The 18,337-nt window shown below is 41.3% G+C and overlaps 1 protein-coding gene across 1 annotated transcript in view; it reads left to right on the forward strand.

Moving 5' to 3' along the window:
- Window positions 1–7,852: 7,852 nt before the first annotated feature.
- The window catches only part of lrriq1 (leucine-rich repeats and IQ motif containing 1), a 53,203-nt gene continuing 42,718 nt past the window's right edge, over window positions 7,853–18,337 (forward strand). The window contains exons 1-9 of the mRNA XM_061676478.1: window positions 7,853–8,108; window positions 9,880–9,976; window positions 10,396–10,481; window positions 12,749–12,845; window positions 12,941–13,038; window positions 13,102–13,176; window positions 13,286–15,958; window positions 17,212–17,364; window positions 17,440–17,590. Coding sequence (XP_061532462.1) covers window positions 8,040–8,108; window positions 9,880–9,976; window positions 10,396–10,481; window positions 12,749–12,845; window positions 12,941–13,038; window positions 13,102–13,176; window positions 13,286–15,958; window positions 17,212–17,364; window positions 17,440–17,590 — 3,499 coding nt within the window. The 5' untranslated portion in view covers window positions 7,853–8,039. The remainder of the gene's footprint in view (window positions 8,109–9,879; window positions 9,977–10,395; window positions 10,482–12,748; window positions 12,846–12,940; window positions 13,039–13,101; window positions 13,177–13,285; window positions 15,959–17,211; window positions 17,365–17,439; window positions 17,591–18,337) is intronic.

An 18,337-nucleotide genomic window follows, 5' to 3' on the forward strand; every position in this document is an offset into this window, starting at 1 on the left:
TTCATTACCGCCATTTTCTATGAATTTATGAACAAGCGTGTTGGCCATTACTTCTGTGCGTCCGCCATATTTAATGTGTCAGTTCTACCAGTAAGCATCTCGTCCTGCCTGACGCGCCAGTCGCTCTCCGGCGGGAGCTCCAACGCTATGAGTTTCTGAACGTTCTGGAATGTAGAGAGCGTGGTTAGAGTGAAAATATCCAATGATAGCAACAAAACTAAACAAGTCTTTATTATAAAAGTATTCATTGTTCTTGCAAAATTCCATATCCACAAATCCAAAATGGAAGAAACCAAACAATAAATCTTTCCAATGAAGAGTGAAGTCAGAGTCAATATTATCAATAACAAACTTGGTGTCACCCTATCAAATTTCTGACTTTGATACTATACCTGCATAAAGTACCTTGATACCTTGATAGCACTGAAGCAAAAATCTCGAACATTAGTAAAAGCAGTAGAATAAAAACTGACAAAACAACTTCAAATTCATACTTTTATATTTTTATTACAAAAAAATCGATAAACTTGAAGAATTAAAAAAATAATAATAGCATGATCACATATATGCACGGCGGCACGGTGGCCGACTGTGCCGCCGTGAAAAAAAAAGAAAGGCATTTTCTAACTTTTCAGGAGACAGGAAGTCATTGGATGATTGGCAGCTTTTTGAGTACTGGCCTTTAAGACACCATAAGACGCTGTCACATCTTTGTTTTTAAAAAACGGTACCATGCATTACGTCAAAATACTTCGGTTCGGTACTGGTATCGGTACCTGGTGCAACGCTGTAACAAACTTGGACACATCTTTCCAGAATCTGTTAGTATGGGGACATCGCCAGGTGAAAAGGTGTTTCAGGGGACATTTCACAAAAAGGAACAATCAATACAAATGTCTTCCTTGGATTTGTATGCGCTATGTGCCGTGTCAATGACAATGCTGACAACCCAGTGGGAAAATAATCTAAGGAGCATGTGACCACAAAGCGGATGTGTGCTCGTACTGAGAATCCTTGTCATACAGCAAATAAGAAACAAGGCTAAGGCTAATCGGGATGAGAAATGCTGGTCATGGTGAACTCGTTACACTTATGAGGAATTCTGACTAATCCAGGGATCAGATTGAATGTACTTCGGTCACTCTGATGTCGGAAAAACTCTCTGGGGCGGGTGAGGGGATGGTTGAGGGTGCTGGATATGATCTCACAGAACTAAAGAATGAAACGGGCTAGCAGCAGAATAGCTTGTTTCAATATTTCTCCTCTTTCGCGCTCACGTGTCACTCATGGCCTTTAATCTGGCTCCGTACTGGAAGAATCATCCTCAAGTGGAGTTCAAGCTCGGGACACGTTCATGACGTCGTTTTCACTAATTCACTCTGACATTGTTGGGAGTCATCAAATGCTAATGCTAATGCTAAACTAAAAAAAAAATAAAAAATCCCTTGAAAATGTTTAATGGGCCTCGTGTTATAAGTGCAAAAAAGCATTACAGATATGAATTGCACGTTCATTTGTTATTCGTGCCAAGGTGTTGGAGGACGCACAATGGTCCTTTTGCATCCAACTTGATCCCAAAGTAATTAAGGCATAAAACAAAGAATTGTTCAGTAAAAAAGAACAGATTTATCTTGGTTTCGCAAAATACCTTCCAGACAATGTAAGATTAAAAACTTTTTTAGAAACTGCCACCTCCAGAGAGAGTCAGGGGAGCCTCCCGAGATGCACATCCGAGAGGGTGAGCATCAGAGACCCCTTGCCAATGGCATGCCCCCCTCCCCTCGCTTCTTTCCCTTGCTCTTCTGTTATTCTCGCTGTGACGTGAACCCAATCAGGACAAAGAATGAGGCGCTTTGAGCGCCCTGAGCCCTGTCCAAAACACTGGTTCTTTTTTTTCTTCTTAATATATCCTCTGTCCTCTCGCTCCCTGCTTTCACCTCTGCTGCGTCTTCCAAATCACACCAGAGAACGAGGCATTGTGAGTGGCCTCACCAGCATGACACTCAAAGCGCTGCTTCTTTTTTTTTTTTTGTAAGTGGAATTAGTAAATGGAATCGCCAGCCAAGCCAACAAATGATTCATAAATATCAAATTAATAGGGACCGATTTTAAAAAAGAAGCGGTTTTCATTTCTCATCCCTAAGGCCCAACCACTCGACGACTCGGTTGACCAGATGCCAGGATGTTAGCTGGCTAGGTTAACAACAATTGTAGCAGAGTAAAGTCACACCGGTAAGAGACATAAAACATCCATCCAACTATATTCATAAAGTGTAGAAAACGGGGTTTTGTTTCACAAACGTGAGCAACAAGTGTGTGTTTCTAATCTGCGGCGCACGTCTGGAAGTTGATAAAAGATGTAACATGGAACGGCGTTTCACCAAAGTCCACTTTTTCTGTGACTTTCCCGCAGCCAACAACCTCCGTAAACCCGCTTCACCGATGGCAGGATCATTAAAAAAAATGTCTCTATGAAATCATAAGTCCACTGTTTGAGAAGTGAATGGCAAGGCTGAAAAGCTAATGGAATGTCTGCTGGGTTTAGTGTCCAAGTTTATTTTATTTTATTTTTGTTGTTGTCCCGGAATTAGAATTCCACTGTTATGGACACATTTTTTTGACCTCAGAATTATGGTATATATAATAACACAGTGCTGTCACTGCATTGATATTGTAGTGACAGTAAGAAGCATAATTATAATAATTTTAGAATAAGTATTCATTTACACCGCAATAGTACAATTATTATTATTTTTGTTTAAGTAATTTGTTTTGGAGACTCCAGGCTGTAGTTTAGCTACTTTTGTCATTTTATTGTAGCTTAGTTAGCTACATTTCTCTGGTAGGTAGCTTCTGTGTCGTTAAGCTTCTGTTAATGTAGAATCACTCGTAGCTTAGCTCACTTTTCCAAGTCGCTTTGCGAATACTGACCGTAACTCATGTTATTTAAAAACTTTATGCCATAAAAGTATCCCAAATTAAATACAAAAATTCATGAGCCCTCTCTCGTACATGTGGCGACGATGTGGAAAGTATTGCACAGCCTTTAATCTGACTCATAGCTTTGAGAAGAATCCTCCACAATGAGGTTTGTTTGTGAATTTATTTTTTCATACCAACATTGTGAGGACTCATCAAATGTTAATGCTGAATATTTTCCTAAAAGTGCAATATCAATTGTTTGTCTTTTAATTAGGAAACAGGAATTAGGAAATTTGGCAAATTTGCCACAGCTGATGACAGATTCCACAGTGGGGGAAAAAAACGTAAATACAAAGGGGTTCACTGTAATACCTCCTTCTCCATCACCATGTTTATTGTCCAAAAAAATTTCTTCTACGCATTGGAGGAAAATGGATATTCAGAGTAGAACCCTCTGGTGGATTAATGACATGGATATTCGAATGCATTGTTGACACAAATGGCCTAGGAAGTGTTTGGGAACAGAGCTGCCAGGTTAACAGCTGCAGAAAAGCCTTGGACAGTAAAAACATACTATTCAAACCATCACTGGTGGGTGTAATCTGCTGTGCAAATCTGCGGCTCGGCGCTGTCTGGCTGCTGTCTACAGCGCCTGCACTCGGACAAAAGCAGCGTACACCTTGCCCCGGCGAGAACTAATTGGAGCGGACAAGTCCTGCTGATGGAGGCGTTTTTACCGATTCAACTTGCTCCACGGAGCTAACCAAACATAAGCCACGCTCGCCACTGAAGTTGTGCTGTGACCCGAGGGGACATTTGCAATACGCTTGTGTTCACAGTAATAGCAGCAGGGTTTTAAAGAAGTCTCAAAAGCTCCAAATCCATCATTGTTGCATGTAGTCTACCTGACGTGAACTGCGAGTCAACTCTAAGACCTACTGTGTGTATGGTCATTCTAGTATAGTGGTGCCTTGAAATACAAGTTTCATTTGTTCCTTGACTACCCTCGTAACTCCAAACACTTGTTTCTCAAAGCATCTTTCCCTATTGAAATGAATGGAAATACCATTACTCTGTTCCAGAAAAAAATATATATATTTTTAAGGTGTTTATGAATGAGAAACTATCGGTCTGTGATGACAGGGTTATCAAAGTCAAGTTTTACAACAATACATAGCTACATTTATAATTGACTGATACAGCGAAGCTTTTGGCCAAAATGTATGTGCAGCATATATCGCGCTGGTTATGTTCAAATGAATAGGAACAAGCAAGACTCTTCTGAGATATCATTTTTGCCAGCCCGATCGCATCGCGCAGTGTGCGGCAGGCCATATATAATATTATTATATATTATAATACGGATATAGTGTACGTGAGCGTCAGCTCCTTTCTTTGCTTCTCAGTACGGCAGTAATTAGTAGTGTTTCGCAGAGGATAAAGAATATATGCATGTGACTATAGTTATGTTATCTGTTTACGTGTTGCTATTATTTGTATATTATTTGCTATTATTTGCACTATTTGTGCTCAAACAGCCAGCTCAAATAGCCATTCCTTAAAGGGTAACAACACCGCCACCATACACGAATAGGAGTTCACTTCGAGGGCCGGAATTTGGTGGACTCCATGCAACACGGATATGAAGCAGCCCTCAGAAAAGGTACCTATACAAAAACATATTAGTTCCTTGATTTGTATGCTATAAAGGACATACAGTATACAGTCTAATGCTTCAGTTCTCGAATAGCTGTCTCCTTGTGCCGGAAGTCGGTCGACTCTATGTAATACAGATGTGAAGCAACTCTCAGAAACAGAGCTTTTCCTTAATATTAGTTCAGTGATTGACAGGAGAGCAAATTCTTCAAAGTTTTTCATGTTGTACATAAAATGCAGACTATTATTCTGAACATTGAGCACAAACAGGAAGCAGTGCAGGTGCAGGGCTGTTTACTGTCGTGCCTTGATGAATAAGGTGGCGTTCCCGTTGTTTTTGTTTCCATGAAATCGCACTGGACGTGCCGTTCTCCCTTGTGAAAGGCCGAGGAAGGAGACTGGGTTCCTTGTGGAAGGCCCTGAGGGAATGCGGACGGGAAAAGCGGCGTAGGCCCGCTGGAATCTCCTCAAAGTCAAAGGCAGCACAAGTGCGGAGTCTTCGCCGCGGGAGAGGGGAACTGGGAAAGAAGTCTGCATTGTTCACAGTACCACTTTTGTTTTCTTGTTGTTGTTGCTGTCGTCTTGTGGTTCTCACCTACAGTCGCTGACCCCCGCTCGACCCACTACAAAGACGACACAAGCCCACCATTCAGCATTGTAGCGATGCAAAAGACTAACGAGTTGTCAAAAGGTTTGTTTCATGTTGTCTGCCAATTGATTGTACTATTTTCCTTTTAAAATTAGGGCATTCTAGACTCTTCTACGATAAGGAACCATATTTGGAAACATCCAAATGGCCACCACAAGCCCTGCTATGTAACTTAGAACGATGTGATTCCCCCTAGTAAATACTGTATACTATAATACTTTTTGGGAGTTAAAATTTGGTATTTCCAAGTACTAGTGCCGTATAAATCTGTGTTTCCCAATGTTTATTGAGCCAAGGCACTTACAGTATTTTACATGAGAAAAAATATCAAGGCACACCACCAAACAAAAATGTGATTGAAAACTGGATACACAGGTCAATTATGTGTCTTCTGCCATCTAGTGGAAGACTTGCTAATTGTTCTGCCTCTCACGATTGTATATACAGTACAGTACTGTTATGATAAAAACAATTTGTAAAGCAAAGCAAAGCAAATGTATTTATATAGCGCCTTTCATACACAAGGTAACTCAATGTGCTTTACATGATTAAAAGCATTTAAACAGAAAAAAAACAGCTTTTAAGCATTTAAAACAAAGAGAATTAAAAAAAAAATTAAAACATTGTACTGTGCAAGAAATATTATTTAAAAGTGGAAAAGCTCTAAAAAGCATGAGAAAAAAGAAGAGTTTTTAACCTGGACTTAAAAACATTCACACTTTGGGTTGACGTCATTTGTCTTGACAATTTATTCCATTTGTGTGCCGCATAATAGCTAAATGCTGCTTCACCATGTTTGCTTTGGACTCTGTGCTCCACTATTTGACCTGAGTCTGTCGATCTCAGAGCCCTACTGGGTTTATATTCCATTAGCATTTCTTTCATGTATTCAGGACCTAAACCATTTCGTGATTTATAGACCTGTAGCAGAACTTTAAAATCTATTCTAAAGCTGACTGGGAGCCAGTGCAAAGACTTTAGAATTGGAGTAATATGCTGCGACCTCTCTGTTCAGGTCAGAACCCGAGCTGTAGCATTCTGAATGAGCTGCAGCTGTTTAATGGTCTTTTGGGGGAGTCCAGTCAGAAGTAGTACAATAGTCAAGTCTACTTGAGATAAAAGCATGGATGAGCTTCTCCTGGTCTGCTTCGCACATGCAAGCCTTCACTCTGGATATGTTCTTCAGATGGTAGAAAGCAGTTTTAGTAATTGATTTGATATGACTATTGAAAGTCAGGTCGGAATCTATCAGTACACCAAGGTTTCGGACTTGGTCTTTGGTTTTTAAAGCGAGTAAGTCCAGGTATTTACTAATAGTAATCCTCTTTTCTGTGGTGCCAAAAACAATTATCTCAGTTTTGTTGTGGTTTATTTGTGGAAAATGTTGGCTCATCCAGTTATTTATCTGTTTTAGACAGTGACACAACACCTCAATTGAACTGTAGTCATCTGGAGACACTGCTAGATCTAACTGTGTGTCATCTGCATAGCTATGATAGGCAAAATTAAAGTTCTGAAGAATTTGATCCAAGGGTAGCATATACAAGCTGAACAGGAGGGGTCCAAGAACTGACCCTTGAGGGATCCCATAGGACATTGCCATTCGATGAGATTGAAAACTTCCAAAGGTTCCAAAATAACTGCTTTCCTCCACGTAGGACCTGGAGCATTTAAGGACTGTTCCATTTAGTCCTACCCACGTTTCCAACCTGTTCAGCAGTATCTTACGATCTACCGTATCAAAAGTCGCACTAAGATCCAACAAGACCAGAATTGACACCTTTCCTGTGTCAGTATTCAACCTTATATCATTTAGCACTTTGATAAGAACAGATTCTGTCATGTGATGAGTTTGAAAACCTGATGTAAAATTGTCGTACGGGGAGAACATGCAAACCCCGGTCCTCAGAACTGTGAGGCAGACGCTCTAACCAGTCGACCACCGTGCCGCCCATTAACAAACCAATATAGAAAATAAGTATGCAGCATCATAACATCTCAGCTTTGATTCATGTTCCAATGAATAAATCCATCCATTTTCTATTTCGCTTATCCCGTTCAGGGTAGTGAATAGCTGAGCCTATCCCAGAATTCGGGCGAAAAAGCCTACACCCTGGACTGGTCGCCAGTCAGTCACAGGGCACCCGTTAAATAAGACCAATAAACTGATTTTGCATTACAATAATTCATTTTTATATTGAATGAGTTTCCAATTATTTTTTTTGCACAAAATATCCCTTTTAATGTTCCATAGGGGACTTTGTTTCCATGGTAACAACTCGTGGACGTGGAAAAAAAAAAGTTTTTCTCTAGAAAATAGTGTCATATCAACTCCACCTTAGTACAATAAATTGTCCCCAATTAAATTAATTATAGTAAAATAGTACAAAACAACTTTACAATATTATTAGAATGAATTATTAATCAATCCTGTTTGAGCAAGTTTTCCCTACCATTTTGTAGTTTCGACTGTTCTACGTAACGAAAACTCATGTACAGTAAATTGTTGGGGTTCAATAAGGGTTCAAACAATTTTACAGTCAAGAATTTACAATTGCTTTTCGCACAAATCGTCCTATATATTGCTCCGTAGCTTCCACTGTTTCTATGGTAACGGAAACTCATGGACGCGGAAGTAATCGTGTAGTAATTGTTAAGTGAAATTGCGCGCCATACAGAATTTTACGTAACGAGACGGCAAATGTAAGAGTTTAGCAGCTATTTAACGGCTGTGACATAACTGTTAATTTACATTTTTGCAACTAAATGAACGCAAGTCAATCTAACAGACGTCGGTAATCAGCGTCACAATATGTCGGAGGAGCTCCACATGTCTGACACGGAGGAAGAAGACGCCGAGGAAGAAGAGTATGTGGAGGAGGTATTTTAAAGCAGCTTTATTTGTTTAAATATATTTGCAAATAAAGTTGTCTCGGGCTAGGCAACTTGCTCATGTAGGTGCTAGCATAATGGAAATGCAAGGTGAGCCAAAAGTAAGTACTTTATGAACTTTTTAAATTCATTTATTTGACGGACGAAGGAAGGAAGACTGAAAGGAAACAAGGATGTATGAAAGGGGAGAAGTACAAAAGGAGAGAAGAAGGAAACAAGGATGCACGAAAGGAAGGAATTAGGAAAGAATAATGGAGGAAAGTAGGATTGGGGAAAGGAAAGAGGGATGAAAGGGATTAAGTTGGGTAAGGGAGAAAGAAAGGAAGGAAACAAGGACGATGTAAGGAGGGAAGGATGGAAACAAGGAGGTATGATGGAAAGACAGATGTAAGTGGAGAGGAAGGATGGAAGGAAGATTAGATGGTGTGAAAGGAAGGAAATATACAAGGGTGGTATGAAAGGAATGAATGATACGATGATGGTACAAAAGAAGGATGGAAGCAGGTGAGATGGCAAACTAGGGTGTTATGAAAGGAAGGAAGGCTAGAGAGTAGGATGGAAGGACAGTTAGAGGGATGGTATGAAAGGAAGCAAGGAAGGGCGTTAAGAAGTAAGGAAGGAATTCAGGAAAGAAAGAAGGAAGGGAGGGAGGGATGTAAGGAAGGAATCCAGGAAAGAAGGATGGAAGGAGTGAAGAATGGAAGGAAGGAAGTAAATGTGGATGTATAAGGAAGAAAGGTTGGAATGAAAGAAGCATCGGTGGAAGGATGAAATGAAACTGGGATGAAGTGAAAGGAAAAATTGATGGAAAGAAGGAATCTAGGATGGATGACAGGAAGGAAGAATTGAAGCTGGGAAGGAGGTATAAAAAGAAGAATAGAGCGTAGAATGATAGAAGAACGGTAAGAGGAAGGAAAGAAGGACGAAAGGGCGGGGAGATAGGAAGGAAAGAAGGATAGTGTGATTTAGTGAAAGAAGGGGGGCGAGTGAACAAGGAGGGAAATATGGATGCATGAAAGGAAGGAAGGAATCAAGGATGGAAATAAGGATAGTATAAAAGGAAGTAAGGAAGGATGAAAGAATGACAGAAGGAAGGGGCTCACCAGCATTTTAAAGGTCTCCAGCAGGCCAACACACAACAACACACTTCTGACACTGACCTTGAAACCATGATTTGAAACTCAAACTACAAACTCTAATCCTGGCTTGAAACCATGATTTGAAACCCTGAACTGGGGCTAAAAAAAACCAAGGCTAAAAACCCTAACTTTAAACTTCAACCCTGGCTGGAAACCCAATTTTGAAACCCTACTTTAAATCTGTCTTGAAGCATGAGTTTGAAACCCTTTATGCAACACTAACACTTGATACTACTATTATACTTAAAAGTTCATCTCGGATGTTTTTGTGAACTAGTGTGGTGTTGTGTGTGGCAGTGTTGTGGAAAGGTTTAACCCTTAAACATCAACTGACATTTTCAGCATTTACCAGATTAAGATGTGCTGATTAGATTTGATCAAGTTTATTATTGCTAAGTTTCGAAAAGTGGATACCCACCTTTGGCCTACCGCCTGTTGTTCAACCGTTATTTGATGTCTCTGAAACAGTCATTTTTTTTAAACAAAAATGCTCAAATCTTTTGATTGACTCCATTTGGGAAGTGTTTCTTATATTTTGAACTTCTTCTGTTGCTAACTAAGGTCACCCAAATAACACATTGAGGATATTGTGCTAATCTAATGTCCATTTTGTGACTTCAGGCCTCCTCTGAGGTCCCGGTGTCGCTGCTCAGCTATTTTGAGGCCTCCAGAAGGCGAGCGGCAGCTTGTGAGAAGTTCATCCTTGAGGACCTTGAAAGTATGAATTATTTGTCGTTTTCTATACAAAACGGACACACGTACATCCATCATCCATTTTCTGTACCGCTTTATCCTCACAAGGGTCGTGGGCGTGCTGGAGCCTATCCCAGCTATCTTCGGGCGAGAGGCGGGGTACACCCTGATCTGGTCGCCAGCCCATCGCAGGGCACATATAAACAAACAACCATTCGCGCACACATTCACACCCAAGGGCAATTTAGAGTCTTCAATCAACCTACCATGCGTGTGTTTGTGATGTGGGAGGAAACTGTAGTGCCCGGAGAAAACCCACACAGGCAAAATGCCTGTGAGGCAGATGTGCTAGTCACCCACACGTACATGACAAAGAAAACAGATGAAACTACGATTGCTCTGGTTCTTTATCTCCCATGGTAATGAGTTTTTGTGTGTTCTCAGGTCTGACTGCATCACGACACAATGAACAAACAACGCACACAAATGTTGCTGTGGTCGACGAGGACACCGAGACAACAAATGAGGCGGTAACTGGCTTTCATTACATGACCTTGTGGCCTGTGACAAAAATTAGTTTGACACGTGCTTGCTCCTTTTGGAAGTTATTCATGATGATAACCACCGCAGTGCACAACAGAATAACAACTAGTAAATATAATCCAGAGTATTAAAAAAAAAAAAAGACATCGCTCAGTCACAGGCGCATGCGAGCTTGCATCATAGTTATTGTATTTATCGTAGTTATCGTTCCTTACCAGTTAGTTATTCATGATGATAGCTACTTTGCAAAATAAAAATAAACAGAACGACAAAAAATAACCCAGAGTACAAAATATTTTATAATACCAGAGCTGCCAAATGTTATGGAACGTCCGTATTTTGTTACGGAAATCACTGAAGGTTAACTTGTTACCGCCGAAACACCGATTGTTCCGGATATTGGAAAGAAAAATCCAGCCTCTGACATTACCGTCACGTCCACGTTGAACAGCTGCTTGGTGCATGCTATTTTATTACGCCCCTTGGCTGCCAAGCCGCAGAGGCGAATGTTCTCTTTGCGTCCGGTGTCAATGCTTTGTAAGTCACTGATCGTCGCCTCCAGGGTGGCGAATAAGCTCCACCTCTGACCAAACTTCTTACAAGTGTCACGAAGGGAGGACGAGGAGTGGATAGGCGAAGACTAGGTCAAAGCCATGCTAATTGCTAAGCTATCATGTCATGCAGTCGCAAAACATCAAAATAATTATAATAATAATTTGGTGAAACCATTCACTTGCCACATGGGTCTGGCTGGAACTGCATTATCGCAGAGAAGAACCAACTTTGAACGACAAAATAATAGGCCAATTAATACATGTTTACATATATAAATATAGAATAATAAACGTACACACAGGAGACCGCGACTGAAGCGGGAATTAATTGGTATATCACTGCACATGTCACTTCAGAACGTGGGCAGGTTAAAAGTACATTATTAATGTAAATAAATATTTGTAATATAAGATAAAACAACCAAAGCTTTTGTCCGTACAGACTATCCAATTCAATCTATCAGCAACGTTATGGTTTTTTTTGTTGAAAAATAGAATGCTGAGTTTTAATTTTGACATTTGAGATCTGATCTATGCTTTAATAGACTTGCTTTTTTTTTTTGTTACCAGGTATGAAAATACAATTGGCAAAATGCAAATTAATTCATAGACACAGATACTTTTGATTATGAAACGTTGAAATCTCATATATTGGTACTTTGATTCAGGCTGCAACTGTGCCGGCCATTACAAGGTTGATGTCTGGCTCTTTTCAATATCAGGTCACTGGGTAATAAATCAATGTTGATTATTGAAATCATTACAACGTATGATCTGGACTTTTTGTTACTAAATGAAACGTGGTTAACAGAAACTAGCTGTAATACCATTTTAAATGAGGCAACACTCTTTTTTCCCACATGCTTTTTTGACCATTTCCACTTTTCAATGATATTTCTTGCACTGTATCGTGTTTTAATTGTATTTTTTATTTTTTTCTCTTTGTTTTAAATGTTTATAAGAAGTTTCCCCCCCCTTTGTTTTTAAATGCTTTTAATCATGTAAAGCAGTGTTCCCCAACATTCTTTGCACCGCGGACCGGTTAGGAGTCGGCATTTTTCTCACGTACGCACACACACACACACACACACACACATACGCACATACATACGTACGCACACACACGCGCTTGTCTCGCTTCTGCTTCCTCCTTCGCCGTCCGTAGTACGTCCATGTGGGCGCGACGCAGGAGTCGCAGTTATTGTAGGCAGCCAGACCACACTGCAGTTCCGTAGCTCCTCAATGAGAGTAGACTTTGAACTCCGTAAAAGTAGTTCTGCCTGTGTCGAGCAGAAACCTACGACTGTATCTGTATCAGCGCGGACTTGGTGCGTGAGAGTTAACTCTTGCGATAAACCCGTATTTTAAGTAGGACTCCTGATATAGTGTTGTTTCATTCACGAACGTTTCCTTCAAAAAAAACAAATATTTTCAGTAAACGGAAGCATTCTGTGCAGTCTCGACGTGAGTATTGAGACGCGCAGATGGCGCGGCGGAGAAGATACGGTCAATTTTCAAAATAAAACACATTGACACGTGAATTGCAATACAATAGAAATTATATAAATTGGTCATTCTTTCTCTGCGGCCCGGTAACAAATGCCTCACTGACCGGTGGTTGGGGACGACTGATGTAAAGCACATTGAGTTGCCTTGTGTATGAAATGCGCTATATAAATAAATTTGCTTTGCTAATGCAGGCAGACATGTTTGGTGAACAAAATGAAGACAACAGCGCCTCATCTGGCGCTGATGCAGATGAACAAGAGTTTTCAACTGTGTGCTATGAAAGCCAAGGTAAAATGCTGCAGGACTGTATACCCTCGAAAGGCGGCACCACAATAGTAGTTTGGTCTCTTTTATTCACTTAGCACCCTTTTATGACTCATTAGAGGCTGGGGGCAGAGAACTCCGACTGGAGATGGAGCGTAGGACACGAGAAGAACAAGAGTTTGAGGAGGAGCTGCAAAGGATGATGGAGATGGAGAAGGTGAGTTCAAGGAAGTCTTTGAGGTAAATCCAGGAACAATATCTTTGTGTTTTCCATGTGCAGCTGCGACAGAGGGAGGCGGATATGAGGGAGTTGAAGGCTCAGGAAGAGCTTGAGCGGGAGTTCTGGCTTGGACAGGTTGGTCTCATTGAGAACATCCAAAGAGTGAGCAATTTAATGCATAAATTCAACCACTTTGGTGTCAGGTGTCGTAAGAAAATGTGTGAATTTTGTATCGGTCAAACAGGAACTGCTTAACGACTTGAAGAGACAAGTGGAGGAGGAGGTCAAAAAGAGGGATGCCGACCAGAAGAGGTTGGCACAACGACAGAAAGAAGAGGAGGAAGAGGAAACGAGGAGGAAGAGTGGGCAAGAAGATGAGAGGAGGAAAGAGGCAGAAAGGAAGAAAATACAGGAAGAGGAAAAGAGGAAAAAGGAGGAAGAAGACAAGAGGAGAAAAGGGGTAGAAATTAAACTGAAAGAGGAAGTGGAAATTACTAGAAGAAAGGAGGAAGAGGACAAGCAGAGAAAGCAGATAGAGGAAGAAGAAGCAAAAAAGGGAAAAGGGGCGGAAGTGGAAGCCTGGAGAAAGCAGATGGAGGAAGAGGAAAAGAGGAGGAAGAAGGAGGAAGCAAAAGAGAGGCACAAACAAATGGAAGAAGAACTGATGATGAATGAGGAGGAAGAACACAAGAGGAGGCAAGAAGCAGATGGGAAACTGAAGGCGCAAGAGGAAATGACAAGGAAGGAGGAAGAAGACAAGAAGACGAAACAGTCAGAGAGGAAGCAGAATGAAAAGAAGGGAAAAGGGCAGGAAGAGGAAGTATGGCGAAAGAAGACAGAGGAAGCAGAAAAAAGGTGGAAGGAGGAGGAAGAGGAAATAAAGCAGGAGGAAGAAGAAAAAAGGATAAAAGAGGCAGAAGTGATCCAAATAGAAGAAGAGGTGATGAAAAAGTGGGAGGAAGAGAAAAGGAGTACCAAAAGCGAAGCAAGCAAACTTCAGGAGGAGGAGGACGACGATAAGAGGAGGGGAAAGGGGAACAAGGAGGAGAGCAAAAGGAAAGAGGCTAAGCGGAAGGTAATGGAGGATGAAGAAAAGAGGAGTGATGGTGAGCAAGTGGAGGAAAGAAGCCAGAAAACAGAGGAAGAGGAAAAGATGAAAGAAACAGTGAGAAAGGAGGAGGAAAAGAGGAGGAGGCAAGAGGAGGAAAAAAAGCAAATGATGAGGAAGTGTAAGGAAGTGGAAAAGAAGATGAACGAGGTAGCGAGAAACCAACTGGAGCAAGAGGAAAAGAGGAAGAAGAAGGAGGGAGAGATGAGGATGATAGAGGTAGAGGAGAACGGAGTGATAGAGGAAGACAACGAGAGGAGAAAAGAGACAGAGGGGAAGGGAACTGAGAATGAAGAAAAGAGGAAGAAGAGTAAGGAGAAAGATGTGAGGAGGAAGACGGAGGAAGTAGAAATACGGAGCCAGAAAATTGAGGAAGGGGAAAAGAGGGAAAAATGGGCAGTGGGGAAAAAGGAGGAAGAGCAAACGAGAAGCAAAGAGGCAGGCAGGAAGTGGAAAGAAGAAAACAAGAAGAGCAACAGGGATGAAGAAGGCATGACGAGGATGAGTGAAGAAGAGGACCGACGGAAGGAGGAAAAGGAAGAGCAGGGTAATGAGGAAGCAGAAAACAGGAAGAAGAATGAGGAAGGAGAGAGGAGTGAAGCGTTACGAAGGAAACGCATGGAGGAAGAGAAGAGGACAAAGACTAATGGTAAAGACTTGAGGAAAGTACGAGAGCTAAAGAAAAAAGAAACAGAGGTGTGGAAGAAAATGGATGAAGATCAGAAGGTAATGGAGAAGGAAAGGATGAAGCAGTTGGATATGGAGATGACCAGGAGGAGGAAGGAAGAGGAGAGAAGAAGCATGCAAATGAAGGAGGAGAGGAGAGAGGAAGTTAAAGAGTACGAAGAACCTCTGAGAAAAAAACAAAATGAAATGGATGAGAGAAGACTCACCAGAACTGAAATGGACCAGAATATCCTTGAGAACTTCCATCAGAACATCCAGGAGAATGTCCATGAGAACATCTGTCTAAACAGCCACGGGAATATCCATGAGAAAGTCCATCATAACATTGACAAGAACATTCAAGAGAACATCAAACACAAGATTAATGAGAACTTCAGTGAGAACATGCATCAGATCATCCACGAAAACATTCATCAGAACACCCACGAGAAGATCCCCTCGAACAACCATCACAATACCTGTGAAACCATGCTTGAGAACATTCATCAGAACATCAGTGAGAACATCTATGAAAATGGCCATGGCCAGCAAAACATCCACCAGAACATTCCTGAGAACATCCGCCAGAACATTCATCAGAACATCACTGAGAACATCTATGAAAATGGCCATGGCCAGCAAAACATCCACCAGAACATTCCTGAGAACATCCGCCAGAACATTCATCAGAACATCCATGAGAACATTGAGGAGAACATCCACCAAAACATTAATGAGAAGATCAATGAGAACATTTCTCAGAATATCCATCAAAACATTGATGAGAATATTCATCAAAACATTGACGAGAACATTAATGAGAACATTCATCAAAACAACCAAGAGAACATCCATCATAAGATCTGTGGAAACATCCATGAGACAATCGAGAATATTAAGGAGAACATCCACCAGAATTCCTCAGGCCAAACTGATAGCCCCTGGCACTCCCAGCTCATGCATGAGAAGAGGCTTTCCTGGATGAAAGGACACGTCTGCTGGTCAGAACTGCAGAACAGGAGCATGTGGAGAGGTTCTGTCGGCTCCAGGAGACAGTGCAGGAGGTCCGCCCAGGACGACGACCTTCCTCCGCTTTGTCCCAACACGCTGCTACGGGCTGCGGGCAGGAGATCCCTGCAGGAGGTATGTCACTTAAGTCCTGTTTGAACCAAGCAGAACACTTGAAAATATTGCACCAAAAAAAACAAAAAAAAAACCCAAAACCAACCTTTCACACAAAGATCAGTCGTAAAAGAGAACCCAGCATATATCCGAAATGGGCTTCTGTTACTTTCCTAGAAAGTAAAGAAATCATGGGTCGACTTCATCCCTCCATTCCCTGTTGGTGCCTCTAACATAGAACAATGACACAGAAAAATGTTGTCTTTTGCAGGCAGTGTAAAAGGTGCTGCCAATAGTACTGTACCTCTGAATGCAAAAAAAAAATTGTTGCGTCGCCTCCCGCAAAAGGTAGAAAAATGCTGACTTTTAGAGGCAGTATTAAAGGGGCTTCTGACTCACCTTCTTTCCTCTCCCCCGTGTCGCTGCCTTTCACACAGAACAATGACATGAGAAAATGCTGGTCTTTGGAGGTGGTGTTAAAGGGGGTTTGAATCCTACCTCCAAACATGGAAAATTCCTAGGAAAACCATTCGGTGTGCCTGTGATTTTACTACAGAATAGTGACAAGGAAAAAGGTGGGGAAAAACAGCGGTGTAAAAGGGGTTTCTGATACAACCTCAGATGCTGGGAGATTGCCGGGTAGACTAGTTTTCCTCCATTCTGTGCTTGTGCCTTTCACCCAACAGAGACACACAGGCAGTGCTGAAATGGGCTTGTTATATTAGCTACAAAGGTGAAAAAACTGCCAGGTTGACTTTGTCCCCCCCATTTTGTTTGGTGCCTTTCACACACTACAGTCACACAGCAAAATGCTGTCTTTTGCGCGCAGTGTGAAAGGGGCTTCTAATACTACCTCTGAAAGTGTAAAATTGTTGGGCTGGCTTCGTCCCCATGTTCCATGTCATTTTCTTTCACAACACAGGACAGCAACACAGGAAAATCGTGGCTTTTGCAGCAGTGTGAAATGGGCTTTGATGCTATCTCTTACGTCTGGAAATTGTCAGGTCGACTTTGTTGCCCCATTGTGTGTTGTTGCCCTCCACACAGAACAAAGACAGGAAAATGTTGGATTTTGCAGGCAGTCGGAAAGGGGCTTCTGATACTACCTTGGATGGTGGGAAATTGCTCTGTTCTCTTCACCCACTCCGTTCTGTCACTCCCTTTCACACAGACCAGCAATACAGGAAACGTCATGTGGTGTCTCTCAAGGGAATCAGGGACACATAGAACAGTAGTTAATGGAGGAGATGACAAAGTCATTTTGTGTCTTCCAGATCACCATCTTGGTGCTGGAGGACGTGCCAGGCTGCAGTTTGTCCACTCTGACTCAATGCGCTCGACTACAGTCTCTCACGCTGAGAAGATGCGGGCTGAAGGTACTGGAAGGCATCAATCAGTTAGCGGAGCTGTGTTACGTTGACGTGCAGGTGAGTGCTGGGTTGGCCATCTTGAACTGTGGCCATTTTGTCAAAACAAAGATCTCCATTTTTTTTCCCTGGCAGGAAAACAACATCTCAAGGGTGGACTGTGAGAATATGACTGGTTTGAGAGTTCTCAAGATGGGCTGCAACAAGTTGACGTCCATTCACGGTTTAATCGGTGCAGAGAACCTGGATGTTCTAGAACTTTCGCACAATTCCATTACACGCATTGGTAAAATATTTTTTTTTTTTTACCATTTACAAAAGGGAGCAAAAATCTGATCCATTGCTCCTCAACTCGGATTAGCACCCAAATTATAAAGATTTTATGTTTGCCCCTTTTTTTTTTTCACAGCTCCACAAACTTTCATTGACTCAGTTTAACTATTTTTATGCTTCAATCCGATCACCAACAAACAAACGGAAATTGTATTGAAATTGAAATAGTGAAGTGTATTTTAATCCATAGATAAATTTTGTTCCTTAGAACTGAGCCTTTCTACCTTTGTAATGGCCACGCTCAAAACAGCTCTGTAGTATTGTGTAGCTAATGAAGTGTACTGTGGGGCTTTGCAAGTTTAACGAAACACAATTTTTTTGCATTTTTTAACAACTGTTTTATCACATTCTGATCACGTTTTAACTAAATGCCTCTTTTGTTGTGGCCTACAAAGCTTTTGGTAAGCATGGGCTGCAATCCTCCGTAAGGGGGCAGCATTACTCTAGTCTCAGTATGCCTCTATTTTCCTCACCACTGCAAGATGAATTTAGAACTTGAGACTCCTGACGAATCATGATGGAACCTTAAGAGGTCTTTAAAGTGCCGGTACAACTATCTTCAGTCTGAAATATATATTGTACATATGGAATATTTATGATATTTTCATATTTTAACCCTTGAAAGGCCAGTATTTTTTTACATCAGTCTTTTTGATTGTAAAATCACACAAAAAAATCTAAATTTTTTTAAAAAATTATT

The sequence above is a fragment of the Phycodurus eques genome, chromosome 5 (assembly GCF_024500275.1).
Source record: "Phycodurus eques isolate BA_2022a chromosome 5, UOR_Pequ_1.1, whole genome shotgun sequence".
Lineage (NCBI taxonomy): Eukaryota > Metazoa > Chordata > Actinopteri > Syngnathiformes > Syngnathidae > Phycodurus > Phycodurus eques.